General features: G+C 54.2%; 1 protein-coding gene across 1 annotated transcript; it reads left to right on the top strand.

The window, feature by feature from the left end:
• Positions 1-1,104: 1,104 nt before the first annotated feature.
• DUOX1 (dual oxidase 1) lies at positions 1,105-27,445 on the top strand. The gene is given in 32 exon segments (XM_024116818.1): positions 1,105-1,145; positions 2,540-2,630; positions 3,670-3,772; positions 3,995-4,185; positions 6,699-6,762; positions 6,765-6,873; positions 7,084-7,187; positions 7,190-7,201; positions 7,786-7,923; positions 8,619-8,731; positions 9,460-9,531; positions 9,533-9,637; positions 9,640-9,678; positions 10,345-10,530; positions 12,643-12,775; positions 12,778-12,867; positions 13,126-13,219; positions 13,498-13,673; positions 15,563-15,632; positions 16,050-16,181; positions 16,918-17,059; positions 17,061-17,097; positions 17,305-17,535; positions 18,216-18,315; positions 18,578-18,627; positions 20,072-20,199; positions 23,853-24,006; positions 24,432-24,664; positions 24,913-25,071; positions 26,213-26,365; positions 26,518-26,646; positions 27,323-27,445. Coding segments are annotated over 32 exon segments (3,687 nt in total). The 5' UTR covers positions 1,105-1,119.
• The last annotated feature ends 434 nt before the right edge of the window (positions 27,446-27,879 follow it).

Genomic DNA, 27,879 nt, shown 5'->3' with positions numbered 1-27,879 from the left:
ACGGGCTGGCTGGACGGCAGCGCCATCTATGGCTCCTCGCACTCCTGGAGCGACGAGCTGCGGAGCTTCTCCGGGGGGCAGCTGGCGTCGGGGCCCGACCCCGCCTTCCCCCGGGACGCGCAGGACCCGCTGCTCATGTGGACCGCGCCCGACCCCGCCACGGGACAGCGCGGGCCCCGGGGGCTGTACGGTGAGGCGGCGGGGGCGCGGGCGGGGGGCCGGCGAGGTGCGCCCCCCTCGGGCCCACCCGCGCTCAACTCCTCCCCTGCGTCCCCACCGCGCGGGCAGCCTTCGGGGCGGAGCGAGGGAACCGCGAGCCCTTCCTGCAGGCGCTGGGCCTGCTCTGGTTCCGCTACCACAACCTGTGGGCGCAGAGGCTGGCCCGCCAGCACCCGCTCTGGGGGGACGAGGAGCTGTTCCAGCACGCGCGCAAGAGGGTCATCGCCACCTACCAGGTGGGTCGCGCGGCCCTCCCCCCACGTCCTGGTCCCCGGGAGACTCCGCTGCCCCGCACAGCCCTCCATCCTTGGACAAGCCCACCCAGAAACACCCCTCCCCAGACAGCTACCGTCTAGGGAAAGCCCCTGAGAGTGATAAGGAGGCAAAGCGCTACTTATACCGGAGGTTTTCTCGTGATTGTTATTTAGCTGCCCCCTCCCCCCCTGCCCTCGTTCCTCGTGGGCAACGGGCACCTCGGCCCCTCTGCTGTTTGAGTGTCTCTCCCGTGACTGCCCCTGCCTGGTCCTCGTCTCCCACCTAAGCCTTCCTTGAGCTCAGATCCCTCCTGGCCTGGCTGCTCCAGCGCTGGCCTCCCATTTCCCCCTCTCTTGACCCTCAGAACATCGCAATGTATGAGTGGCTGCCCAGCTTCCTGCAGCAAGCACCGCCGAATTACACAGGTGAGGGAGTTGGGGGAACACCTGCGCTGAGGGCGGTTTGCGGAGGGGGAGGGCGGTCAGGATCCATAGGACAAAGAAGACAGGTGGGTTCATATGACGAGAGTGTGTGAGGGTAAAGAGCCTATTTCTCTTCTTACCCCTGTGGACAGAGTACCGCCCTTTCCTGGACCCCAGCATCTCTCCGGAGTTCCTGGCGGCCTCTGAGTAGTTCTTCTCCACCATGGTGCCCCCTGGCGTCTACATGAGGTGAGGGAGGGGCTCAGATGTTTGTGTGTTTGGAGGGGTGGTGTTTATTGAGAAAAATCTGCCTCAGGAGCCCTCAGGGCAGGCTTATCAATCAGAAGTGTGCCCATTCCCCAGGGAACAGTGAATATGAAGGGAAAGAAGAACAACAGTTGTTTAAAAAGATACATCATTGTGGTTTTTGAGCACCTTACTGTCCACTTTTCTGCAGCTGGTTTAGATATTAATCCTCCAATTAAAGACGGGCTAACTGAGGTTCAGAAGGTGAGTCACAAAGCCCGCAGGTCTGAACCTCAGGTGTTGACACTACACTGGGGATATTTTTAGCTATAAGGACAGGAAGTGGGGCTTGTAAGCCTTTGGAGGGAATTACAATAAAAATGTGTGAGAGCTGAAGAAAAGTATTGACTCCAAAATAATGCAAAGGAAACTTAAAAATATACATATTAAATTAAAAGTATATAAAATAAAGCATGCAGTCTATTTTTTTTACAGTTGCATTATAAGTTTAAACAGTTCATGGATTAGATTATTTTTACTCTGGACCAATTTCTGGATATGGCTGATGATGGCCAAGAAATTGTAGTAATTGAGTTATCCATAGACAAGTAATTTCAAAAGAACGATTAATAATCCTTTTTAAAATATTTTAATTTACATATATAAAAATATATGTAAAGAATGTTGCCCACCATCCAGCTCTACAAGGATCAGGTCATTAGCCACTGCAGTCACCTTCTAACAGTACACCCTGAAAAGGAATTTGGGGCAAAAAACAGGATAAGACACTCGGTGCTTTGGAAAAACAAACCCCTTAGATAGTTAGAGATATCTCAGGAAAAAAGTTTAATTGACCCAGATTGTTGCATCTTCCCATACCTAGAAAAACACAAAAACCATTTATTGAGATATCTGATCCTTGTGACTAGCAGTAACCTTTTACAGAGATGTATATTTGACTGCACCCATTCCCTAGCCCAAATCCTATATATACTGGGTTCTCCCCCTACCTCTTTGGAGCAGTCCCCTCAGAGCTACTAAGAGGCTGTTTCCTGGCCTATAGTCCTCAGTAAGGTTCCTGAATAAAATTGAAACTCACAACTCTTATGTTGTGCATTTTTTCTTTCAGTTGACAGTTTATCTACCTCTATCTCTTTATCTATTGAGAGAGAGAGAATGAAACATGGTGAAATAAGGGATACACTTTTAGACGTTTGGTCTGATGTGGGGAGAGGGACCTTCCAAAAATTCAGGTTGTTCAGGACCTACCCTGACCACACACCACCTCAAGGAAGCAATAGCCTGGGCCCTTGGCTCTAGCCTTGGAGACCAGAGCTGATGCCTGACATTAGGGCTTCAGAGCCTCGGTCACCACTAACCTGCTCCTTGCATTTCAGAAATGCCAGCTGCCACTTCCAGGGGGTCATCAATAGGAACTCAAGTGTCTCCAGAGCTCTCCTGGTCTGCAGTAGCTACTGGAGCCGAGAGGTCAGGGCTGGGGACACATATGTGGCGGGGGGGGTGTTGTGGTGTGTGTGTGTTTGTGTGTGAGGGTGTGTGGTGAAGAGGGGCAGTAGGACTGAGGCAGCCAGCTGGGCTGGGCTGGGGTAGAGGGAGCAGCCTGGGGCACCCCAGCCATCTCCCCTCCCGACTGTCTGAGATGACCAGGTAGCTATACACCGTCAAACGCCAGTCCTCCATGCCCACCTCAGGGCTGTGTGAGGCACAGCAGGGGCCTGTGCAGATGTGGCTCTACATCTATCACTTCCTTCTAGGTTTTCCTTCTCCCTTGACGACTCTGGGTCCCCTGTAGGCAATGGAGTACCCCAGCCATCCCAGCCCCCAAGGAAACTTCCCAGTTAGACACACCAGGGCAGTGTGTGAATGTGAACGTGTGGGGAGGGCAAGGTGGAGAGAGGAATTCTGAGAGATTACCAGGAATCATCTGTCCAGGCCAGTATGGGTAAAGAGCACTGACCATTAATTTAAAGCAAAATCAGGTACTTTGTGTAGAGTGTTCATAAAGGGGGAAGGCGGTGGGAGGAAAGAGGGAAGAGGCAAGCATAGAATCAGAGTCATGGAGCTGAGCTGAAAGAGACCTCAGTGTCCTGCTAATACCTTTTTATTATTTTACTTATTTTATTTTATTAATCCCTAAGGCCCTTTTTATTAAGGGCAGGACACTGATTTCAGAGAGGTCCTGTCACACAGCTGGTTACTAACCGAGCAAGGACCAAGACCTAGATCTATGCCTTTGTCAACCATACCATTGAGTTTCCTAAAATAGAAGCAAACTTTTCGGTTCCTTGTGCTTGTGGAGACATGTGTCCTAGCAGCATGAGCTTTGGATGGGGACATTGCGCACCCTGAGTGGGGAATCAACCTGTAGAGGAGCAATGGCCCCGCAGTTTGGGAGCAAATAGCAGGACTGGGTGGGCCCAGGACATGAACTGTGGGGTTGAGGGAGCCTGGCTGCCCAACTGCTGGCCTCATTAGCCATGCCCCTCTCTTCTCCCCACCCCCAAAGCACCCAAACCTACAAAGAGCTGAAGATGTGGACTCGCTACTGCTGGGCATGGCCTCCCAGATTGCTGAGTGAGAGGACCATGTGGTGGTTGAGGACGTGTGAGGTGAGGCTGAGGCTGTCCCTGCAGGCTGTGTATGCCTGGCCCCTGGGAAGAAGTTCAGTTGGAGCTCCAGAGTTGGGCAGGGAGGGGTGCCCAGGGCTGGGAGTCTGCATTCTCTCGCTGCTGAGAGAGCTTCTGACCTGCTGACCATGGCTCCCTCTGTATAGCTCAGGTCCCGCTGGGGCTGATTGGAGCCTGGGGAATGGGCTAGAGGAGCTCCCTCAGACTTGGTATCTCATCCCGATTTATGGCCTGGGCCACTGAAGTTTTCCCACACAGACCACCTGGCCAGTTGCCTGCAGCCGGGCTGGGATCTGGGCCTGCCCTCTTACACGAAGGCCAGGGCAACACTGGGCCTGCCTCCAGTTACCAGATGGCAGGACGTCAACCCTGCACTCTTCCGGAGTGATGGCACTGTGTGGAGGGGTCAGGACCCAGAGGGCAGGGTGGGAGGTCCAGGGCACACTGGCTTGAGACACGGAAGATGGGCGGCGAAACACATGCATCAGAGACAAACACCTGGTGAGAGGGGCAGGGCTCACCCAGGTCGCTTTTCCCAGTATCACACACCAGGATGGAGGTTACCAGACCAGCAGGATTAGGCTTTAGACTCTGTGACTGTGCAGATCCAGCGAATGTTTATTGAGCATCTGTTGCATGCCAGGCACTTAATAGGGTTCATCTCATTTACTCTTCCCAGCAACTCCCTAAATGGGTTTAGAAGGTCCTTGACTCAGGAACAAACTATACTTTCATGCACCGATATTCGAGCTGCTTTTGGGGAGTCAGCTGTCATACCCTGAGCTACCCCCTGGGCAAATGGCATTGCCTGCCAGCCAACAGACCAGTTTTGGCCACCTTAACATCTTGGCACAGCACTGTTTCTACAAGTGGGTGCCTATTTTATTGTGTTTGCCCTTACTATTTTATAACATTGTTGGAAAGTAGAGAATTGAAAGGCTCTAAAGAAGTGATATGTACATGAGACTTGTAACCTTTTATAAAATCAATAGGTAGATAGGAATCACCAGCTATGCCAAAGGTAGCAAATCTTTAACTTTGGACTTCCCTGGTGGTGCAGTGGTTAAGAATCTGCCTGCCAATGCAGGGGACATGGGTTCAAGCCCTGGTCCGGGAAGATCCCACATGCCACTGAGCAACTAAGCTGGTGCGCCACAACTACTGACCCTGCGCTCTAGAGCCTGCGAGCCACAACTACTGAGCCTGCGCTCCAGAGCCCACGAGCCACAACTACTGACCCTGCGCTCTAGAGCCCGCTAGCCACAACTACTGAGCCTGTGCTCTACAGCCCGCGAGCTACAACTACCGAGCCTGCGCTCTAGAGCCCGCGAGCCACAACTACCGAGCCTGCGCTCTAGAGCCGGCGAGCCACAACTACCGAGCCTGAGCTCTAGAGCCCGCGAGCCACAACTACCGAGCCTGCGCTCTAGAGCCCGCGAGCCACAACTACCGAGCCTGCGCTCTAGAGCCCGCGAGCCACAACTACCGAGCCTGCGCTCTAGAGCCCGTGCTCCGCAACAAGAGAAGCCACCCTGCGCTCTAGAGCCCGCGGACCACAACTACTGAGCCTGCGCTCTAGAGCCCGCGGGCCACAACTACTGAAGCCCACGTGCCTAGAGCCCATGCTCCACAACAAGAGAAGCCACCGCAATGAGAAGCCCACGCACCGCATCTAAGAGTAGCGCCCACTCACCGCACATAGAGAAACCTGCTCGCAGCAACGAAGACCCAACGCGGCCAAAAATAAATAAATAAATTTATTTTAAAAAATATTTTAGAAAAGAATCTTTAACTTCAGTTGGGCCTCATTGGAATTAAGCTGGTCAAGTGCTTATTTATATTGTAGAGAGAGTTTCCCTGGTGGCGCAGTGGTTAAGAATCCACCTGCCAATGCAGGGGACATGGGTTCGAGCCCTGGTCCAGGAAGATCCCACATGCCGTGGAGCAACTAAGCCCGTGTGCCACAACTACTGAGCCTGTGCTCTAGAGCCCGCAAGCCACAACTACTGAAGTCCGCGTGCCTAGAGCCCGTGCTCCACAACAAGAGAAGCCACCGCAATGAGAAGCCCACGCACCGCATCGAAGAGTAGCCCCTGCTCGCTCGCGGCAACTGGAGAAAGCCCATGTGCAGCAATGAAGACCCAACACAGCCATATATATATGTGTGTATATATATATATATATACATATATATATATATATATACATATATACATATATATATATATATATATATAAATGTCTGTTTGGCTGTGTATGTGTAGACGACAGCTCTTCGCATGCCAGTGCCATACGGGCGTGGCAGTTGTGTGTCTGTGGGGAGAGGAGGGGCAGCGTGGAGAGTTGAAAGGCTTCTCCTCCCCAGAGAATATCTCTGAGATATACTTCTGCTGCTTCTGCTTCTGCTGCTTCTGCTTCTGCTGCTTTATATGTATATATATATATATAGTGGAGAAAAGAACTAAAGTAAAGGTCAGGTAGACAACACTGCTCATATACTGTTGAACACTGTCTCTAAAAGGCAATGTATATGCAGGGATTTGATTTTCAAAAACTTTTTTTAAACTCTAAAGAATAGAAACCTTTTCTAACAGATCATTCTACCATTCAACTTTTGTGCTGATTTTGACTCTTCAACTTTCATACCTCTTCAAGAACAAGTAACATAGGGGACTGACTGTCTGTTTTATTCCAGCTATATAAAATAAGCAGCTGAATCTATGAGAGAGTTCTCATAAATGAGTTAACTTACAGAGAGCACTCAGAGCAGTGCCCAGGGCATAGTAAGTGATGACTTGTCCCTGTCCTTTATTATGATTATCCCTGGGGCTGATCTCTGGGAGCAGCCTCTTGGCTGGCGGGCAGGTACCAGGTCTTTGCACTCACTCCTGTCCCTTCTTGGCCCCAGGTGCTGGAGGCCACAGCTGCCCTGTACAACCAGGACCTGTTCTGGCTGGAGCTACTCCCCGGGGGCTCCTGGAGAGCCATGGGGACCCTGGACCCCTCCTCAGCACCATCGTCCTCCATCAGTTTGTGCGACTGCGGGATGGCGACCACTATTGGTTTGAGAACAGCAGGAATGGGTGAGGCCTGCCTAGGTTCCCACCTCAGACTCTACCTCGGCCTGGGCCCCAGACCCTCTGCCTGTAAACAGCCCCATGGGCCCTTGATTCCCAGCTGGCCCACCCCTCCCTCCCCAAGCTCTCTGGATCTTTTCCTGCATCTGGGTTCCTCAGCCTGGGAGCCTGCATCTCTCTCCCACCTCAACAGCTCCCCACCTCTCCCACCCCCAGGCTGTTCTCTGAAAAAGAGATTGCAGAGGTCAGAAACACTTCCCTACAGGATGTCCTAGTAGCTGTCACCAACGTGAACCCTGGTGCCCTGCAGCCCAATGTCTTTCCTGGCATGCTGGTGAGTGGCCGGGGGGGCACTTGGCGGGCTTTGGGATCTGGCGCCTCATCCCTCCTCAGCTGTGGGCTTGGTTCAGTGTGGCTGGATAGTAGACTCCAACGGGGGCGTGAGCTATGGTTCTCCCCTTGGGAACTTTGGTTCTGGGCACCAAGGTGGCCACATACAGCTATGTACGGTCCTTTCTGCACAATTCCACCAGGTGCCCAAGTGCAGGCAGGACTGAGACGCAGAGAGACCTGGTGAGGAGGCTCACATTTGGCCAGGATGGTTGTAATATTAGGAGGGCCGAGTGCAGTGAGACTATCCTAAGGATATCTAATCCCAATGTAGTGATGAGGAAAGAAAGGGCTGTCTGTGTGTGTGTACATATGTACGTGTGATGGAGAGACAGGTTGAGGTTCATTTTGTATTCCACTTGTTACCCTAGTAGGCAGATGCCACATTCTTGGTACAACGGCAGGGGTAAGAAGCCCCCTCCCCTCTGCTACCCAGAACTCTTTCTACCACCCTAACCTCCTCAGTGATCCTGTCCTAAAGCTTGTGGCCCAGCACCCCCAGGCCTGTAGCTTCCTCTGTCTCCCCAGGAGACCCCTGCCTGCAGCCAAGACAGCTCAGCACAGAGGGCCTGCCAGCCTGTGCTCCCCCCGTCATGCAGGACTATTTTGAAGGCAGTGGATTTAGCTTCGGGGTCACCATCGGGATCCTGTGCTGCTTCCCCCTGGGTTAAAATGATGGGCAGTGTGGGGCTGGGTGAGAGGTGTAAGCTGGGTGGTGGTGTTGGAGTGTTTCCATCTATGACGACCAACCAACCATGCAGAGTACTGTTCCTCTGAGCAGATGAAGAAAACATCAGAGCAGGAGGGACATGAGAAGTGTCTAACCTGCACGTAAGTCAGCTCCAGGGAGAAATGTCTTCCTATTCTTCTGGGGTCCCGTGAAGGGCCCTGATTGGTCAGGAGCCATGGGAAATCCACAATCCACAGCAATTTGCAGGAGCCTGGGCCTGGGAAACTGTCAGAGGCAAATCCCTGCTTAAGAACCAGAGCTGGGATGTAGTTGCTGGGGCAAAGGCTTGGACTTAGTCTTTGCCATGGCTGTGTCTGGGTCGACCCGCAGACTGGCGGAGTGGGTCTAGTCTCTGGCACAAGGACTCTGGCCTCAGTTTCTGGCTGGAAAGGGATCTGAGTGATAGAAGCAGAGGAGGCTGGGCAGGCACCTTAGATGCTACCCAAAGCTTCCCATGGGATGCAAAGCAGCTGCCCCCAAGGGAGCTTCATAATTTGAGACAATTGAATGGGTAACCTAAGAGGTGGGGAAAGCAGGGAGTCTTGCCAAGGAAAGGAGCCTGGGAAAGAAGCCACTGATCTCTCCAGACCTTCACCTTCCTCTGAGCATCCCACCTTCTCTGCCCTCTCAGTGAGCCTGCTCAGTGCCTGGACTGTTGCCCAGCTCTGGAGGAGACATTTAAAGAGGCTCCAGGGCCAGAACCGCCAGAGCATCGTGTCTGAGAAGCTGTGGGGAGCATGAAAGGTAGGCCTGGGGCTGGCCAGGGTGCGGGTGGGGAGGACGTGACTGCAGGCTACATCCCCACCTCCCTCAGCAGCCTCAGGCAAAGGCCTCCCTTTTCTAGACCTCCAGGCAGGCCAGGGCAGGCGGGAAGAGCCACAGGGGCATTAGGCAGAAGTTGGACCAGGAGTCCTCCATCCTCCTTAGCTCCTGCTAATGGTCCTAAAAAAAGAGAATGTGACTGACTCGCGGGGAGTAGTCACGGGACCCTGCCTGTATTTCACAGGCTTACTGTGAGGCACAAATTCCTGGGAACTGCTGCTTTGTGGTGTCTCACCCTGGAATTTCAGGCAACAGAGAAGTCATTAATGAAGGTCTAGAGTCTGCACTCATTGAGGATTAGAATCTTGGTTCCACCCCTATGGGCTACTGGACTTTAGGCAAACTTTTTAATCTCTCTAAACCTATTTTTTCTTATCTGTAACATAATAATAATAGCACTTACTTCATAGATTTATGAAGGTTAAATAAAGCAGTTCATGCAAAGCACCTGGTACAGTGTTGGACACATAGTAAACACTCAGGACATGGTAGTTATTACGCTTCTCACGGGCTAGAGGCACAGCAGGACTGTCAGGGAGGGGACGACCTTCAGGACCCAAGAAAGGACAAGGAGCTTAGAGGCCTTGGTCTTCCTCCAGCCCTGAGCCCGCCCTCTTCCTCCCCGAGGCAGGGGGCCCCAGCTGACCCAGCCCTGTCTCTCTCCAGCCTCAGAATGGCAAGTCCGCAAGGAGCCCTGCCGGCCTCTGCTCGTGCACTTGCAACCCCGGGCAGATCCACGTGGTGGATGGCAGGCTCTCTGTGCTCCGCACCGTCCAGCTGAGGCCCCCGCAGCAGGTCCACCTCATCCTGTCCAGCAACCGCGGGGATGCCGCGCCCTGCTGCTCAGGATCCGCAAGGAGTATGACCTGGTACGGCCTAGCTGGCCCCTGGCTCCTTGTCCACAGCCACAGCCATGGAGGCAGCCGAGTGGAGGGGCGGGAGCCCTGGGCCAGGCAGGGTTTCTGGCTTCTAGTCCCCAGCTGTAGTACCAGATAGAGAAACTGGAACACTGTTTTCCTGCTCTGAGCTTGCTGGACGACACGGTCTCCACAGTCCCTTCTTACTCTTGTAGACAGGGTCTGCCTCCTCCCTTTCTAAGGGTGCCCTGGCAGGTCCTAGCTGAGAGTACTTAGAAGAGGCTGGGCCCTCTTTCCTATGCCCTGATTGCAGGATCCAGTGAACTGTTAGGGATTCCGGAAGTGAGCTCAGTCAGGGGCTGATCTTCGGCTCTGACTCTGTCTGGCTCTGGTCCCCTCCATCCTCTGCCCTTCCTGCCTTCCCCTCCCTTCTCAGTATGGAATAGACAGGGAAGAATGGCTTTGCAGATGTGCCTTTGAATGCTGCCTCTGCATCTACAAGCACTCCACTTAACCCCACAGAGCCCGGGAGATGACAGTATCTCTTTTGCAAGGGTGCTTTTTCCAGTGCCGCCCGCCCCCTGCCTCCCCCTGCCGCCCTGCAACAAAATTCATGTAAAGCTTGTGGCCTCAAGAGGCCTTGATGCGTGGTTGCTCTCCCTACTGCCCCCTCCGTAGGTTCTGCTATCTGACCTGGGGGAAGAGCGGAGGGTGATGCTGGAAAACCTCCGGGGGCCTCTGAAGGAGAGTGGGCTGAGCTTCCAGGAGTGGGAGCTGCGGGAGCAGGAGCTGATGAGGGCCGCCGTGACGCAGGAGCAGCGGAGCCATCTCCTGGAGACCTTTTTCAGGCACCTTTTCTCCCGGGTGTGTATGTGGGATCGGATCTGTCCGTGTGTGTCTGCCTGTGGTGGTGCCCTTACCTGTGTGAGGCCATGGGGTGACTCCAGAGAAAGTTAGAAGCCCCGAGTTCTCAGCTAACAATCACATCTACTGTGATTTGCACCAAGTCACCTACCTTTCTGTAAGGAGATGCTCCTGCCCCTTCCCAAGCCCACCCTCATCTGTGAGACTCCAGGGAGGCAATGCCCGGGAAGGGGTTTATCTGCAAGGGTCACTTACTTCTCTTCTCATGGCTGCTCACTTTTCTGCCCTCACTCAGCTCATCCTGCCCAAATGGCTGCAGAAACTGAGGGTAAGATGGGAGCAGTGAGAGCCCTTGGTCACCCTTCCTTGGGGCAGTGCCGTTGGCAGAGGCCTCAGTGGAACATTAGTTTCCACCTTGCAGATTTCTGAGACTGTAGGGAGGATGTGGGGAAACAAGATAGGAAGAGAAATGCAAGGACTTGAGTCCCTATCTGGTACAAAAATGAAGGCAGCCTGGGAGCAGAATAGTGGAGAGGGGAACCTTGGGAGATGTAAGATAAATACAGCATGGGTCCCCACTGGAGGAGTTTGTCATCCAACTGGGAAGATGGGATGAGCACAGAAAGGAAAATAATTGGGAAGAATGACAGCTACAAAAGAGGCCCGGGAAATAAGTGGTCTAAGGGTTCAGAAAAGGCAGCGAGGCTTCAGGCTGGTGTAAGGTCATGGTGGAGGTAAGATTTGGCAGGCACTCAAGAAGAAGTTGGAAAAATTTTGGCTCAGAAGAAAGGAGCATGAAGGACTGAGCAGAGGCGCCCAGTAGAAGGGCAGAAAATTGAGGTTTGAGGAGAAGGAGCAGGGTTGGCTGGCTGGGGAGAGGATTTATGAGGGAAGCTACCATTTAGTGGTCATTCGTTATGTGCCAGGCACATGACATGTCATTCACTCCACCAACAGGTTGAACCTGTGTATGCACGAGAATGGAGGGACTACCCCCTCCACCGGGGTGACACATTGCCAGGGCCTGGGCAAGACCTGGGCACCTCCCCTCAGTTCAGGACCCATCAGGGCTCTGGGAACTCCCCATGCTAGGAGCTGAGGGTGTGTTACTGTATTGTAGGGGTAGCTGCCAACACTTTCTATCTGTTCAGTGCTTTCAGCTTTCAAAACATTTTCTACACAACCTCTCACTGATTCTCACAATAACCTTGTGAGACAAGTAGGGCAGGTGAGGAAATGAATGCCAGACAACTGAAGAGACTTACCTGAGGTCATGCAGTGAGTGGGTGGCAGAGCTGGGACATGAACCCGGCTCTTTTGCCTCCAGCCCCAGGCTCTTTCCACTAAAGCACCTTGCTTGAAGCAACGAAGTTTAGCTCATGAAGTCAGAGCCAACCGTGGACTAGGGGGCCCCAGTTGACAGGCAGGAAAAACAGGTGTTGTGGCCTGCTTCCCTCACCGTCTGTTCTTATGCTGGGGCAACCCCCGGGAGGGGGGGCTGGAGGTGGCCTGTGATGAGCATTCCCCTTGCCCCAGCCCAGCTTCTTCTCAACCCAGCCGAGGCTTTTTCTCAGTCAAAAGTCCTTTGGAGGTAAGAGAAACCTGCTCAGGCTAGCAGTGACAAAGGGTCAGTTGACTCTGAGGACATGGTGGTGTCTCAGGAAGTCCAAAAGGAGGGCTGTGACCTGGCTGGGAAAGGACCAGGAAAGGGAAAGCTGTCAGCAAATAAGGCCACTCCTGTCTCAGACTGCCTCTGTTTTCTCTGTGCCCCCGCTTCCTTCTGTCTCTGTGTCTCTGAGCACTTGAAGGAAAAGCGTGGTTGTTTTTTTAAAAGCACTCAGGTCAAGACAGTCCTGGGACCTCTCAGTCCCAATCCCAGATCTTTTGCTTGGGTCGAGTGCGCATCCCTGGTCCAATCAGCTAATGCAGAGGGCCCAGGGCTCTGTAGAACAGATGGCCCCAGGGACCATCCACAGAGCCAATGGGGTAGTGCTTAGGGGAGAGGGTGCTGGGCAGACACCTTAAAAGGTGGTGCCAAAAGCCTCCACTGGCCTTCAAGTCCAGGAAGTCTTGTCTTTTTCTCCCCCTCCCTCTGCTGCTGCCCGAGTGCAGGTGCTGGTCATCGACCAGGCGGACGCAGGGACCTTGCCCCTGGACTCATCACAGAAGGTGCGGGAGGCCCTGACGTGTGAGCTGAGCCGGGCCAAGTTTGCTGAGTCCCTGGGCCTCAAGCCCCAGGACATGTTTTGGAGTCCATGTTTTCTCTGGCCGACAAGGACGGCAATGGCTACCTGTCCTTTCGGGAGTTCCTGGACACCCTGGTGGTCTTCATGAAAGGTGGGAGAGGAGGGAGTGATTGTCCAGATAGGAGAAGATGGAAGGGGCTGCAGTGCAGCTGACCTGTGGGAGATGGGGAAGCACTAGGGCCAGGTCTCCAGTCATGGCAGACATCTGGGAGTGCCCAGGCAGGGGTCAGGAAGCAGAGCGACCCCTTGCTGCGTCCAGCAGTGGGTCACTCTAGTGTGAGGCCCCTCCTGGCCAGCCTGGGGTTTAGGCAGGTGGGCTGGGGCTCTCATGGGGTCCTCCTTCTCCAAGGCTCCCCCGAGGAGAAGTCTCCCCTTACGTTCCACATGTATGACTTTGATGGGAATGGCCTCATTTCCAAGGACGAGTTCATCAGAATGCTGAGGCTGGTCCTGTGGGACAGCCGGGAGAGTGGGCGGAGCAGGGACTGCGGGAAGAACAAGGTGGGACGTGAAGGAGGGAGAGGAGGGTAAAGAGCAGGGGCCTCCTCCTCCTCACCCACATAGCCAGAGGCTGTTGTGACAAGGAGCTGATTGGGATTTGGCCAGCCAGGGCCCTTCCATGTAGGTTCTGCTCTGGAGGCCTGGTGGGATGGCCAGCGGGCCCTTGCATCTAGGCCCCAGGCCGCTTGTCGGGGCCTGATGGCTCCCCTCCCCCGCCCAGGTCCTTCATCGAGATCTCCAACAACTGCCTGTCCAAGGCCCAGCCGGCCGAGGTGGTGGAGTCCACGTTCCGGGAGTCGGGCTTCCAGGACAAGCAGGAGCTGACGTGGGAGGACTTCCACTTCATGCTGCGGGACCACGACAACGAGCTCCGCCTCACCCAGCTCTGGGTCAAAGGTGGGGCGGCCTGCTGGGCACGGCTGACTCACCCATGAGACACAGCAGGCACATGCCTAGGGCCCACATACTTTGAGGAGCCCAGAGAAATGTTTATATTTCTTTTAAAATCAAAAGAAAAGAAGCAATATAATAATAATGATAAATATGTAATGTATCCAGCCTGAATTATATTCTTCTTTATACCAACATAATTGTAAAATATAATTTTATTTATTTATTTATTTTTAATGCAGGAAGACAGTAGTGCCTAGGGCCCAGAAAAGTCATAGTGCAGCCCTGCTGGTGGGGTGGGCAGGGTCAGGATGGATGGGGTGGGGGATGGAGACTGGAATTCTGCTTTGCTGTCAAAGGTCCCAGTGCCTGGTCCCCAGGTCAAGGGGGAAGAGTGTCTCCTCATTACAGCCCTGCCCGAGCCATACCCACTTCAGCTGTGGTGTCTGGTGGTGGTGGGGTGCTCTGATAATTTTTGCCACTTTATCCTTTGGAGGAGTGCTCATTAAATGTTTGCTGAGTATATGGAGACCCACTTTTCTTTTTCCGTTCCGCTACTTCCTGCCCGACCTGTGTCTGACTCAGGTGTGTAGGGGCTAGAGTCAGGGTGAGGAGGGGGCAGGTAGCAGGCAGAGTGACTGCCTGTGGCCTGCTCTGGGCTGTTAAGGTCTTCACAACCTGGGATTCTCACTGGGGCATGTTGAGACCAAACCCAGCCCCTCCCAGGGTTATGAGAATTTGGAGGGCTGAGCAGCCCAGATGGAGGCAAGGGGCGAGTTGTACAAGACACAGCTGCGCCTCTGGGCAGGGCTTCTCCTGCCTGGCGAGGAGGAGAGTTGGTAGAGCACAGACCCAGCACTCCTGATTCTGCAATTTTCCACCTTTCCCAGGCAGCCAGGGCAGCAGGCACCTGGGCCTGAGGGCAAAACAGGGACAGGTGCCTGGAAGTGAGCTGAGGCTAGAGTCCTGAGGACATCCAGTCCCTGGAGTGGAGGGGAGGACCAGGCTTGGGGGTTGAGAATTAAGTAGAGAGTTAGCATTGAGTACTATTTTGCTTTGCTTTTAATTATTGTTGTGCTTTGTTGTTTCCTCTATATTTCACTTTGAAACATTTTGAACCTGCAGAAAAGGTGTAAGAGTATTACAAGGAACATCCCTTTACCTTTCACCTAGATTTGCCATTTGTTACCCTTTTGCCACATTTGCTGTTTGCCAAACCATTTGAGAGGATAGACATCTATACTTGTTTTAAACATTCATCTCATTAAATTCAGCTTTTTACCCTGGTCTATAGCCAGGGTAATCTTCAAGACTGGTTTTGCACTTGGAAGTGACCTGGAGACTCCCAGGCCTCCTGTGAGATCCTGGATTTGCAGCTCAGTCCTGCCCTGCCCCTCAGCACTGGTGGCTCCTGGGAGGGTTCCTTCCACCCCAAACATTTTATCATGAGTTCTTTCAAACACAGAAAAGTAGAAGGAATTTTACAGTGATCTCCCATATATGTACTAACTAGATTCTACATTGAACTCCTGGGAGTTTTTAAGCTGGAGGGTCTTTAGCAGGGTTTTGTGGCTGAGTGGTCTTAGCAGGCAGGTTGCGTACAGTTCCTGAGCCCAATCCCACAAGCCTGATACCAGTGCCAGATGTGGGACTGAAAGTGGACACACACTCAAGGGAACCTGCCTGGCCAACTTTGTTTCAAGCCTTCTCCCTACCCATCTGTGGTGGGGTCTTGCTCCCACTGGGGGCACAGGCTGAGGCTGGCACACCCAGAGGCAGGGTACTGGCCAGGGATCCTCTACAGTTTTGGCCATGGGGTGGGTGCTGTGCATTTGAGCTAGGTCTTCCTGGGCTCTGGGCCCTGAGCTTCTTGCTAACCCAGCTCTGCGTTGCAGGGATGGAGGTGCCTGAAGTCATCAAGGACCTCTGCCAGCGAGCCTCATACATCAGCCAGGGGAAGCTCTGGTGAACCCTCATCTGGGAATGTTGGAGGGAGAGCTGGGGTCAGGGAGGTGCTTTTTGTTTCCCCAGAATGACTGGGATCAGGGCCCTCACTAGCCCAAATAGCGCCTTCACGCAAATTAGAAAAAGGCAGAGAAAGCCCTGTGGGAGGGGGAGAGCAGACAGCCTGCTGGATTTCAGCACTCACCTGCTGCCTGAATCAGATGCCCTCTTGAAGGGCACAACTGTATTGACACCTTGGTGGGGGCCCCAGGATCTGACTCATTCTCTTGCTAGGTCTCTGTGGGAATCCTGTTGTCCCCTGGCTGAGAGCTCTGACCCTTCCTTAACAGACTGGTGTGGAGGCAGACATGGGACAGCAGAGGACCAAGTGGCTCAGGTGGCCAAGGTCCTATCCTATCGCCTGCATTCCTGTCCCAGTCCCTCTCCCAGGGTGAGTGCTCACTGTCCCCGAAGGGGCGCCGATGTCAAGTTGGGGCTGACAACATGGAGAATGCAGTGCCCCATGGACACAGACCCTCCCCAGGAAATTCGACGGAGGTTTGACAAGAAGTACACCTGCTCCTCCCCTTAAGCCCAGGCAGTTCATCCATCCCTTCAGCATGCATACATTGATTACTTGGTGCCAGGCACTGTGCTGGCACTGGGGGTGCAGGCAGGATGAATAATCCCTGCCCAAGAATGTCTGATAAGGGCTTCCCTGGTGGCGCAGTGATTGAGGGTCCGCCTGCCGATGCAGGGGATACGGGTTTGTGCCCCGGTCTGGGAGAATCCCACGTGCCGCGGAGCGACTGGGCCTGCGCGTCCGGAGCCTGTGCTCCGCAGCGGGAGAGGCCACAGCAGTGAGAGGCCCGCGTACCGCAAAAAAAAAAAAAAAAAAAAAATGTCTGATAAGAGAGTCTGGTACAGTGATAGTTACAATGTCCGATTAATGTTATAATGGTGATAAGAGCAAGGGCCTTCAGAGCTTAAGGAAGTGCTCACCTCTGCCTGGGAGGTAGGGAAGGCTTCCTGGAGGAAGTGTCCTTTGAGTCTCCAGTAAAGGGTGAGAATGGAGCTGATGGGAGTTGAGAGCTACAGACTGGAAGGGGAAAGGTGACCGCGTGACCACCTGCGAGGCCGTCCCCGCACTGACAGCCCACTTGAGGAGTATGGTATTGAGGAGCCTTTGGGGTCTGAACCCTACTTGGCTTGAGTAACTAGATGCACCTTTCTCCCTTCTAGAGAGCGGGTCCACATTAGCATCGGGTCCTTGGCCGAGAGAGAGCCGAGACTTCCTGTCTCCCAGGGTAATGTTGTTCCAGCCCCTGCTGTTCACCGAGGCTCACCGAGAGAAGTTTCAACGCAACCGTGGCCACCAGACGGTGCAGCAGTTCAAGCGCTTCGTCGAGAGCTACCGGCGCCACATCGGCTGCCTGGCCGTGTTCTATCCCCATCGCCGGGGTTCTCTTCCTGGAGAGGGCCTACTGTGAGTGACGGCCGTGAAGGGACAGGTCTTAACAATTAGCCACAGCCCTGGGGGTGGGGCCTATTGTGAGTGACGGACAGCCCTGGGGGCGGGGCCTCCGGGTGCGCGAGGAGCCTGCTGGAATGGAGAGCACAGGAGGCTTGTTGCCTGCAATGGTAGCCGCCAGCCAGCGCCTGCGCTGAGCTCACCCGACTGGGCCCTCCGCAGACTTCGCCTTTGTGGCTCATCACGTAGGCATCACGGACACCACCCTCGTGGGCATCATCCTGTCGCGAGGCACGGCGGCCAGCCTCTCCTTCATGTTCTCCTACATCCTGCTCACCATGTGCCGCAACCTCATCACCTTCCTGCGAGAGACCTTTCTCAACCGCTACGTGCCCTTCGACGCCGCCGTGGACTCCCATTGCCTCATTGCCTCCACTGCCATCGTCCTCGCCAGCAGGGCCTGGGAGTCCCGAGGATTCTCTCCACGTCCTCCCTCCCCCTGCAGACTCCCCCTCCTCTGAGAGCCCCCTCCTCTCTACCTGCACGTAATTTGAGTGTGAGTCTTAGATGTCCTTTCATAGGATGACGGTGGCCGCCGCAGTGGTGTGAAGTAAGCTCACGAGCCCCTCACTGCCCCACGCTCTCGAGGCCACCTTACCAGCCTCCCACTGACAAGTTACTAACACTCCAGAATGAGTGCACATAATGTGTGAGCTCTCCCAGGTTTTATGTTTTAAAACATAATTCTGAGGAATTCCCTGGTGGTCCAGTGGTTAGGACTGGATGCTCTCACTGCCAGGGCCCCGGGTTCTATCCCTAGTCGGGGAACTAAGATCCCACAAGCCTCTTGGTGAGCCAAACAAACAAAAACACGTAATTCTATGAGAGAAACCAAAGGAATGAACTTCTAATGGTATAATTTCAGACGCATGTGGCTGTTTTCATGGATGGTGTGTATATGGGGCAGGGGAGGAACAGGAGGTTTATTAAAGAATGTAAGTCCAGATCCCTAGGGTCCTTTTTCAGGCCCCCAACTCTGGCTGGCTGGAGTCCTAGAGCTTGGGCTGAATGGGTTGAGCACCCCCCAGTGGGCTGGACCCAGGCTCAACCCCACCCTGTCTGGTCTTCCTTAGCCTTACACAGTACAGGCCATGTGGTGAATGTCTACCTCTTCTCCATCAGCCTGCTCAGCATCCTCTCCTGCCTCTTCCCCGGCCTCTTCCATGACAACAGGTGAGGAGTGTGTATGTGTGTGTGTGTGCGTGTGTGTGGCCTGGCTCGGGCGTGAAGGGGCTGGAATTCTTTGCAGAAATTCTCTTGGCTCAGAGGAGTGTGTCACCCTCCAAGTTATAGGACAATGACCAGCCTGAGTCCCAATCCCAAGTCGCAGAGAGGGAGACTGGTGGCTGGTGTGGGGTGCCTCCTCTGGAGGATCCTTTCTGGAGGTCCCAGACATCTCCTCACAGGATCCAACCTTGCTTTCCTTAACCCTCAGGTCCGAGTTCCCCCAGAAGTGTTACTGGTGGTTCTTCCAGACCGTACCAGGTGAGAGCCCTCTCTGCTCCGTGAATTTCTGGGCCTGGCTCTGAGTTCCAGGCTCTGGGTTCTATCTGCCACAGGCAGCCCAGTCGCTCTCACTCGGCCCTCATAGCCTTCACGGTGAGCCAGGCTCTGCCCTTGCCCTGAGCGCTCTCCTGGGCAGTAGGAGATTCTGCATTCCAGGCCTTCTCTCAGGAGCTTAGCTGGGCTTCTGCCCCAGTTCTGAACTAGTCCCTCCCTCTGAGGAACGGGAGTACACCCCTCCACCCCCGACACACACACTTACCATGACAGTGACTTTGAGGAATGCTATGCCCCAGCTGCATGGGGGAGAGACCAGGCTCTTTGTGGAGCCTGGTGGACACTCTCTCCCCCTCTCCCCCTCCATTCTGTAGTCTGTCTTGACAAGAGCTATTTAGGGGCATATTCCTAACTCCCCATAATCACCCATTTTAGAGCTATTAGCTGTGAATCTATTCAAATGCTTCTTGAAGCTATTTATATTTTCACTCTGTTCCCTCCTTGGGGTAACACGTTTTCTACACTCCTTTCTGTGAAACACAGCGTGTTGTTTTTTATTTTTCTTTAAATCCTAAAACGATCGGCTTTGAACTTCAGAGAGTGCTTGCTAACTCCTGCACACTGGGGTTTAGTGGATCAGGCCGCGTTTATGCCCTTCTCTCCATTCAGGACTTTACAGGCTTTGGCTAGATCCCTTCTTGACCTCTACTTTTCCACACTACAGGGCTCTAATCTTCCTCACTTCTGCCTCTCTCCTCCTTGATCACTTGAGGGGCTGTTATCTGGAATGGCTCCAGTAGTGCCCTCCTGTGCACCCCTAGCCTGGGATCCCCTTTGAGAGGAGCGATCTCCCACCAGGTCTGGGCCAGATCCAGGGGGGCTCTGGTGATGATCAGCGACAGTGTGGTCCCACTCGCTCACTAACGGTGCCAGTGTGCTCGTGCTTGGTGCTGTGGCTGCCAGGTAGAGCGCAGGTAGAATGCTGGCCAAGCCTTGACTCCCTGACGGCAGGGCCTACAATGTCCAGAGTTCCACCCAGAGGGCTCAGAATAGCTGCCCTGTACATTCATTCATTCAGCACACATGTCCATAAGGCGCATGGTGTGCCAGGCCCTGCGCTAGGCACTCAGGTGCAGTGGTGAACTAGCCTAGCCTGGTCCCTGTTCTTGTGGACCTGAGAGTCAAGAAAGTGACAGACGTAAAACAAGTAATGACACAGGTGCTTGAAAAATAACAATCATGACGAGGTCCACGGAGGACAAGGAGGGTCTGTTGAGATGAAAGGTACCTGTGATCAGTGGTGTCGGAGAGAGGAGGAGGGAAGGATGCTGGGCTTTCCGCCCCCTGCCTGGAGCTGCGGAGTGGAGAGGGGACCCTGGCAGCCTCAGAACAGCCTGCTCCTCTGCCCTCACCCCATGTTCATCTGCAGGTCTCACGGGGGTCATGCTGCTCCTGGTTCTCGCCATCATGTACGTCTCCGCCTCCCACCACTTCCGACGCCGCAGCTTCCGGGGCTTCTGGCTGACCCACCACTGCTACATCCTGCTCTACGTGCTGGTGAGGGCTTTAGGCTGTGAACCAGGCCAGCGGAGTCTGGGCAGATGTTCCCAGGGAGGCAGTGATGCCTGAGACATCAGTTCTCCATCCCCTTTGTTATTTCAAGTATCCTCTTCACTTCTCCGTGTCTCTCTCAAAAGGTGGAGACTATAGTATGGGGCTCTCAGGTAGGCTGACCCAATATGCGGCACTTGGAAGACTGACTCCCTGGCATGGAATTTGTAGTAGCAGCCTTACCAGGCTGATCTGCATTCCTTCCAGACACCCCACATCATTTCTGCCCAGCCAGTCTTTCCCTACTTTGGGTGGTGGTTTGGGCTCTTGGGTGGACTGTCTGCATTCAAGGGAGCGTCACCTTCTTAAAGAGAAACTTACCTTAAATAGGTTCTGCCACTTTGGTTCTGATCCTGTTTTCTGGGGTGTTAGCTACCCCATCCAGCTAGCTAAGTGCCACCTGTAAAGTTAATGAACTTGCCCAAAATGTCTTCATTGGACTGTTGATAAAATGGATTTTTAAGACTCCACCTCACCCCTTTCCTTCTTAACCTGGGCCCCTGCCTCCCTTCCTTCACATTCCCTCCTTTCTTCTCTCCTGTTCCCTTTTCACCTTTCCCTGGCTTTGTCCTCAGCTGCTTCAGCTGGCCAGTTACAGAGATGACTCTGATCTATGCCCCTATGTCATGGCTCTACTTGGCCTGCCTTTCTCACAGACACAGGCATTTCCCCGAAGGGCACCCTGAGGGCCTTGCTGAGAAGTTAAACCAAGTCCCAATGCTCTGATGTCCCCATTGATGATAGCTTGGCTGCCAGCATTCAAGAAGTGCAGAGCCCAGATGGCTGCCCTATCACCTGGCTCCAGGCAGAGCTGCACACAGGGGTCTCCTTTGTCCTGAGACAAGGGAGAAAGGTCATCATTGCCTGGGTCAGGCTGGTGCTGGGGTGCAGTCTGTCTTCACTGGTAGGTAGGAGGGTCTGCTTCCATCCTGCTTGAGGCTCAGCACTTCATGGTTCTGAAGATGACTATCCAGCCTGGGCTTAGGGTGTTTCCTAGAACTGATGACGTTTGTTTCTCTGGAAATTGTGGCTAATTTATGCCTCCCTCCCAACGTTCCTGATAATGGGTGGAGCCCTAGCATCTGGGTTACTGTTTCTGTTAGGGGTGGAAACGATGGTCTTGTTTCTGGTGATAAAGCAGCTTTTTTGAACTAGATGGGAGACCCAGAAGAGTGGCCAGCCTGGTTCCCTGAGACAAAGATCGGTTTCTGATTTATCCCCGGTTGTGGGGATCACTGGGGGATCCAGAAGCACCTGCTGCCTTCCTGTTTATCTCAGGTATGGCCACTTGACCTCTGGCAGAAAGAGAAGTTACAAGTAAACGACCCCAGTGTGGAGCAGACCCTGGGGAAGGGTGTCCAGGCTCCTGATCCAGGCTGTAGAGGGTGGAGTTAGCACAGCAGAAACTGAGCTGGCAGGCTGTTCCCCAGGCTCCTCAGTCAACCATGACCCTGCAGCAGCTTTGTGGTTTAAAGGTAGAGCCAACACCGAACAAGGTGTATAAACAAAGGAGTATGAAGTCACCTTGACATTGTTCTCAGCCTGCTTGGATTCTCAGAAAGCCTTGGGGGTGGGCGTGGGCTCCATAATGAAAGAGGACCTTGGGAAAACTGGAGCCAATTCAGAGAAGAGCCCAAGGAGGTTTGAGTTAGCTCTGTGGGGAAAGTTTCAAGAATTGGGTAACACTCAGCTGAAGGAATGGAGAGCTGAATGAGGAACCAGAGTTCACCTTAACTGTTATGTGTTGAGGGTCTAGTATATACTTGCTCTGTGCTAGGCCCAGCAGAGGAGGGGGAGACTCTAAGCTCTGCCCTCAGGAACTGAGGATTTGCTGCAGAGATAAGTGCCATGCATGTGAAATGATCAAAATGAACAGATAATTGCTGAGCTGAGTGTTCTAGTCAGTCAGTTTAGAAGAGCTCATTGAAGGGAGTTTCGTTTGGGCCAAACTGGTTAGAGAAGACTTTGGGGAGAAGGTGGAACTTGCGCTAAGCTTAAGGAGAGATTAGCTAAGGTCTGACAGGGCAGAGTGGAAACTGAAGAGCATTCCAGGTGGAAGGAAGGGCATGAGGGACATCCCTGAGGTCCGGTGGTTAGGACTGTGTGCTTTCCCTGCTGAGGGCCCAGGTTGAATCCCTGGTTGGGCCAAAAAAAAAAAAAAAAGAAGGAGAAAGGCATGAACACTGGTGCAGAGGTGGGAATGATGGTAGAATATTCGGGGCACAGAGGAGATGGGCCTGGCTATGAATGGCCAACAGGGCAGTAGGTGGTGGCAGGACATGGCGGACCTGTGCAGGTTGCAGCTGCAGCTGAAGGGCTGTGGCTCAGCTGAGAGGCTGCGCCAGGTGGGAGATCATAGAAAGAGAAGAGCAGAGGGTGAGGAAATCAGGCTTGGGCAACACCCAGGACTAGGGGTGGGAGAAGGAGCAGAGCCAGTGCAGGAGATAGAATGTAAACAGCCAGAGAGGGAAAGAGGGAGAACCAGTAGAGCACTGTTGCAGAAGTGGCAAGGCGGGGGTGGTCACTAGAGCCACAGGCTGCCAAGCACGGGAGCGAATGCAGTCTGAAGGGAGACCTCGGGGTCTGGTCACTTGTGAGCCCTCTGTGAGCAGGTCCTGAGAAGACGTGGAGGCGGGAGCCAGGCTGCCCATACTCAGGAGCAAGCAAGTGGGAAGAAGGGGGCAAGTCGTGTCTGACCACATTAGACCAGCTTGTTGGGGAAAGGGCTGGAGCTGGACAATACCTGTCAGTTATTTCATGGAAAAGGGGGACTGGTTAGGTGTTCTTAGTCTCCAAAGGGATAGGGTAAATTGGGGAAACTCCTTCCATTAACTCTGTAATTACTGAGCACCTACCGTGTGCCAGGCAGAAACTGATTGGAGCTGAGAGTGTCATGGCAAATGAAATGGACACAGTCCCTACTCCTCTAGTCCAGTGGGGAGAACAACAGTAAACATGTCCATGGATGAAGGAACACAAGTATCGTGGATGACGACAATGCTCTGAAGGGAGTTAACAGGGAGAAGGGACAGGGAGGGCTGGGTGAAGGCCTGAGGAGGTGGCGTTTCTGCTGAGACCTGAAAAATGAGATGGATGGGAAGAACTAGGGGAAAGGCATTCCCAGCAGAGGGGGCAGCAGGTGCAAAGTCCTGAAGCAGAAAGGACTTGCCGTGTTTGAAGAACAGGGAGGGGGAAATGCTGGCAGGTAGAGGCCAGAACATTGCAAGGCCTTGTGGTGCAATGGGAAATCATCTGAGGCCTTTTGAGCTGGGAATGACATGGTAAAACAAACTTTAAAATGTCACACTGGCTGTCTTGGAGAGAATGGATCACAGTGGGGCAACCCAGAGGAAGACCAAGTAGGAGGCTACTGCATGAGTCCAGGTGGCTTGGTCTAGGATGGTGTCAGGAAGATGCAAATAGTCTTATTAACATAAATGCTTTGGAGGATGGGTTGGGAGAGGTTAAGTTTTGGAGCCTGGAAGGAACATGGCACCTGGTGAGGTGAGAATTGGATGGGCCAACTGGGAAAGGATGCAGGGGTCAGACCCTGTTGTGAGTGTGGCTTGAATCTCAGCTATACTCTTTGCTCTATCCAGCTCATCATTCACGGCAGCTTCGCTCTGATCCAGCTACCCCGTTTCCACATCTTCTTCCTGGTCCCAGTACTTATCTGTATGGGGGACAAGCTGGTGAGCCTGAGCCGGAAGAAGGTGGAGATCAGTGTGGTGAAGGCGGAGCTGCTGCCTTCAGGTACCAACATAGAGGCTGTCAGGGGAGCAGGCTGGTGGTACTGAGGAAGCTGACAGGCCAGGGGCAGAGCCTGGACCTTGAAATCTCCTGGCCTGGCCCAGTGGAGTCAGCAGGGTCCTTGAGGTGGTAGGGATCAGGGAGCTGGTAAGAGAAGCTCTTTGCCAGGGAACCTGAGCCTCTCTCACAACAGAGAGAGGAGGAGCCCAGGCCAGGCTGCTCCTTGTCCTGCTGACCACCAACCCCAGTGCTGCCCAGCACCCGCTCAGGGTAGATGTGGCCTGAGGGGAGTAATGACCTCTGATCACGGGAGGCCTCCTCTGTCATATTCCAAAAGCAGAGCTGAGGCTGCAGGTTGGGGAACTCTCTAGGGGTCACATTGTTGCTGGGTTCAGGACAGCAGCCTCCCACCCACCTCCCCTCCTCAGGAGTGACCCACCTCGAGTTCCAGCGGCCCCAAGGCTTTGAGTACAAGTCAGGACAGTGGGTGCGGATCGCCTGCCTGGCTCTGGGGACCACAGAGTGCCACCCCTTCACCCTGACTTCTGTGCCCCATGAGGACACGCTTAGCCCGCACATCCGGGCAGCAGGGCCCTGGACCACCCACCTCAGGGAGATCTACTCACCCCCGACAGGTGACAGCTGTGCCAAACATCCAAAGGTGCCCAGACCCAGGCCAGACACACCACATGCTCCCACAGTCCCTTAGCAGGCCCCAGTCCTGCTGCCCCAGACTCCCCACTGTGTTCTTCCCTTCCCCTATCCAGAGACTGATTCTTCCAGATGATGCTACAAGCCCCCCACTACTCCCCACTCCATACGCCTACCTGCATTTCCCTGCCTCCCATTTCTGGCTTCAGAACTATGGTGGTAGCCGAACTTAACTCAAACCCACTCCCCTCCCTGCAGCTGTACCTCGATGGACCATTTGGAGAGGGCCACCAGGAGTGGCATAAGTTTGAGGTGTCCGTGCTGGTGGGAGGGGGCATTGGGGTCACCCCCTTTGCCTCCATCCTCAAAGACCTGGTCTTCAAGTCATCAGTCAGCTGCCAAGTGTTCTGTAGGAAGGTGAGTGTCCCCTCCTCCCACCGGCCCCTGGCCCCCTGCTCCCCATCACTGTGTCCATCTGAACCTGTCTCCTGCCTCTGTCCTTGGCCTCCCTGGTCTGGGAAAGGCTGAGTTGGTCTGACCCCAAGGGAGTCGGGGTATTCCTGGACGCTAAGGGACAGAGTTGTTTCGCTGATGCCTTCCAGGCTCTTCCCTCAGTTAGGGGGTGCCCCACGTAGGATGTGCTTCCGAGAGTCCCTCCAGGCAGCATTGGAGAGGAAGCCAGCACTTGAAGCACTGTCGGGTTGGGAGAGGGAAGGGCACACTTGTGGTGGGGCACAAGTGAAACTGTCCCTGCTCTCAAGAGGAAGAGGAGGGGAGGCAGCAAGGCAGGGCTGGCGGGCCTGGATGGCTCTAGGAACACAGCCCAGGCCCTGAGGCCCCTCCACACCAGGCCCCTTCGCCTCACCCTGGCCCTGGTGGCAGGCCCCTGCTTGTCTCTCTGGGCCTGGCAGGTGAGTCAGGGCCACAGGAATGCAGCGGGCAGAGGCCCAGCCTGTATGCTGTCAGCACTCAGAGGGTGACAGACAGCTCCCCTGCCCCTCTGTCCGTGCCAGCTCTGTCTCTGCCTCTTAACTCACACAGCCAGCCCCGTTTCTCCCCGTCAGAAGCTGGAGGTGGGTCCCCCCCCGGGGCAGCTTCCATTCCCCTGGTCTCTCTCTGAGCCCATGCCCATCCACTCCAGGCAGCCAGCTGGGTCTTTCCAGAGGCTGTTCTGTGACATACCCCTTAGCGGGACCCTCTCCCTCTGGGCAGCCTGTAGGTTGGGAGCCTAGCAGCCTGAGCAGGGCCCACTGGAGGGAGTGGAAGGTCAGGCTCGGCAAGAGAAAGCTGCTTCTCACCCCAACAGACCTTCAGCTCACTTGACAGGATCCTTTCTCATGGCCCCAGGCTATTGCTCACTTCCACTGCTCTGTGCCCTGGGCCAACTCCATCTCCTGCCTCAGAGCACGGCCCTGTGGCCCTATACATTCCACCTCCCCAGGCTATCTGGGGAGAGGCACAAGCTGCTAGAGACCAGAAGAGTTCTATTGGTGTGGTGATTCCTGGGGTATAGGGAGCCTGAGATGAGCTGGGTCCCAAGCTCTAGCCCTGTCCCCAGATCTACTTCATCTGGGTGACACGGACCCAGCGGCAGTTTGAGTGGCTGGCTGACATCATCCGGGAGGTGGAGAACGACCTCCAGGACCTGGTGTCCGTGCACATCTACATCACCCAGCTGGCTGAGAAGTTTGACCTCAGGACCACCATGCTGGTACGTCAGGGCCGGCCAGGCAGGGCAGCTCAGTGGGTATGGGGGTTGACAGGGTAAGGATGGCCAAGGCAGGTGGGTGGACGACCATCTGGACTAGGAGCTGACCGTGGCTCTGCCTGGCTGTGACCTTCCTCCTCTACTCCCTCCCCCAGTACATCTGTGAGCGGCACTTCCAGAAGGTGCTGAACCGGAGTCTGTTCACGGGCTTGAGCTCCATCACCCACTTTGGCCGACCCTCCTTCGAGCCCTTCTTCAACTCTCTGCAGGAGGTCCACGCACAGGTCAGTCCCACCCCATATTCAGGTTTTCTTCACCTTTATTGTTTGGGGTCTGAGCAAAGCTCCCAAACCTGCTCCATAAGGGAAGGAGAATCCATCCCCAGGGATATTGGTGGGGTAATGGAATGGAAGGGGAGAGGTGTGAGTCACCCTGAGGGGCAAAGGGAGGAATCGGGCAGCAGGGACTTGCCACCTCTGAAGCCGTGATGCCTTGTCCAGAAGGAAAGGCTCGGTGGTTGGGCTGCTCCTCACCATAGACTCAGAGTTATCCTTACCACTGATGCTGTCCAGCCCTCACCCTGGACACCAAGCTAACCTTCACCACGAACACTATGCCAGCCACACTCTCATAAAAACTGGGCTAGCCCTCAATGAGACACTAAACTGTCCTCAGCTTGGACATTGATTAAGCTGGCCCCTATTGGAAACACTGATCTTGCACCTGAAGCTAGCAAATGTATTGGAAAACGGTAAAGGCTGGACGCACAGAGAGCAAGTCTACCAAAATTGAGTTAGTTTCATAAACATTGAGGCAGCCCTCACCATGCATGGTACGAAGCAAAGCTTCATCAGGAATATGGAATGGTCCTCACCAAGGACTCTTGCTGGTCTTTAACATGAACATGAAGCTAGCCCTCCCTCTGAACGCTGAGCTAGCCTTCACTTCTTCCTCCAACAGGTCCAGAAGATCGGGGTGTTTAGCTGTGACCCCCGTGGCATGACCAAGAATGTGGAAAAGGCCTGTCAGCTCATCAACAGGCAGGACGGGATTCGTTTCTCCCACCATCATGAGAACTTCTAGGCCTCCTGCCCAGGGCCTCTGCCCACTGCCCAGCTGAGCAGAGGTTTGGCCCCATACCTCACCGCTAGCTTTCCTGTTTCTGGCTCCCTCAGCTGTCTGCCCATTCGCGCCTCCCAACCTTGGTCCAGGTGGCCATGGTCAGAGGCCCGGAAGGTCTCAGTCTGGAGAAATGCAAGGCACTGTGTGGGGACTAGAGGTTGGGAGGTAGGAGAGGAATTATTGCTTTGGGGCAAAGTGACACCTCTTCTTCCAAAATAAGAAAAAAAATCAAAAGACTGGAGCAGACAAATTGTGTGTGTGTGTGTGTGTGTGTGTGTGTGTGTGTGTGTGTGTAGGGGGCTGTGAGCCTAAGGATGAAGTGGGAGCACAGATGCTGGCATCCTAAAATCCCTTCCCCCAAATCTCCCCTCCTCTGAGCTCCCCACTGTCAAAAG

This window comes from Physeter macrocephalus, chromosome 11 (genome assembly GCF_002837175.3).
Source record: "Physeter macrocephalus isolate SW-GA chromosome 11, ASM283717v5, whole genome shotgun sequence".
NCBI lineage: Eukaryota > Metazoa > Chordata > Mammalia > Artiodactyla > Physeteridae > Physeter > Physeter macrocephalus.
Note: the sequence above shows the minus strand (reverse complement) of the source record. Positions and strands in the feature narration are given on the sequence as shown.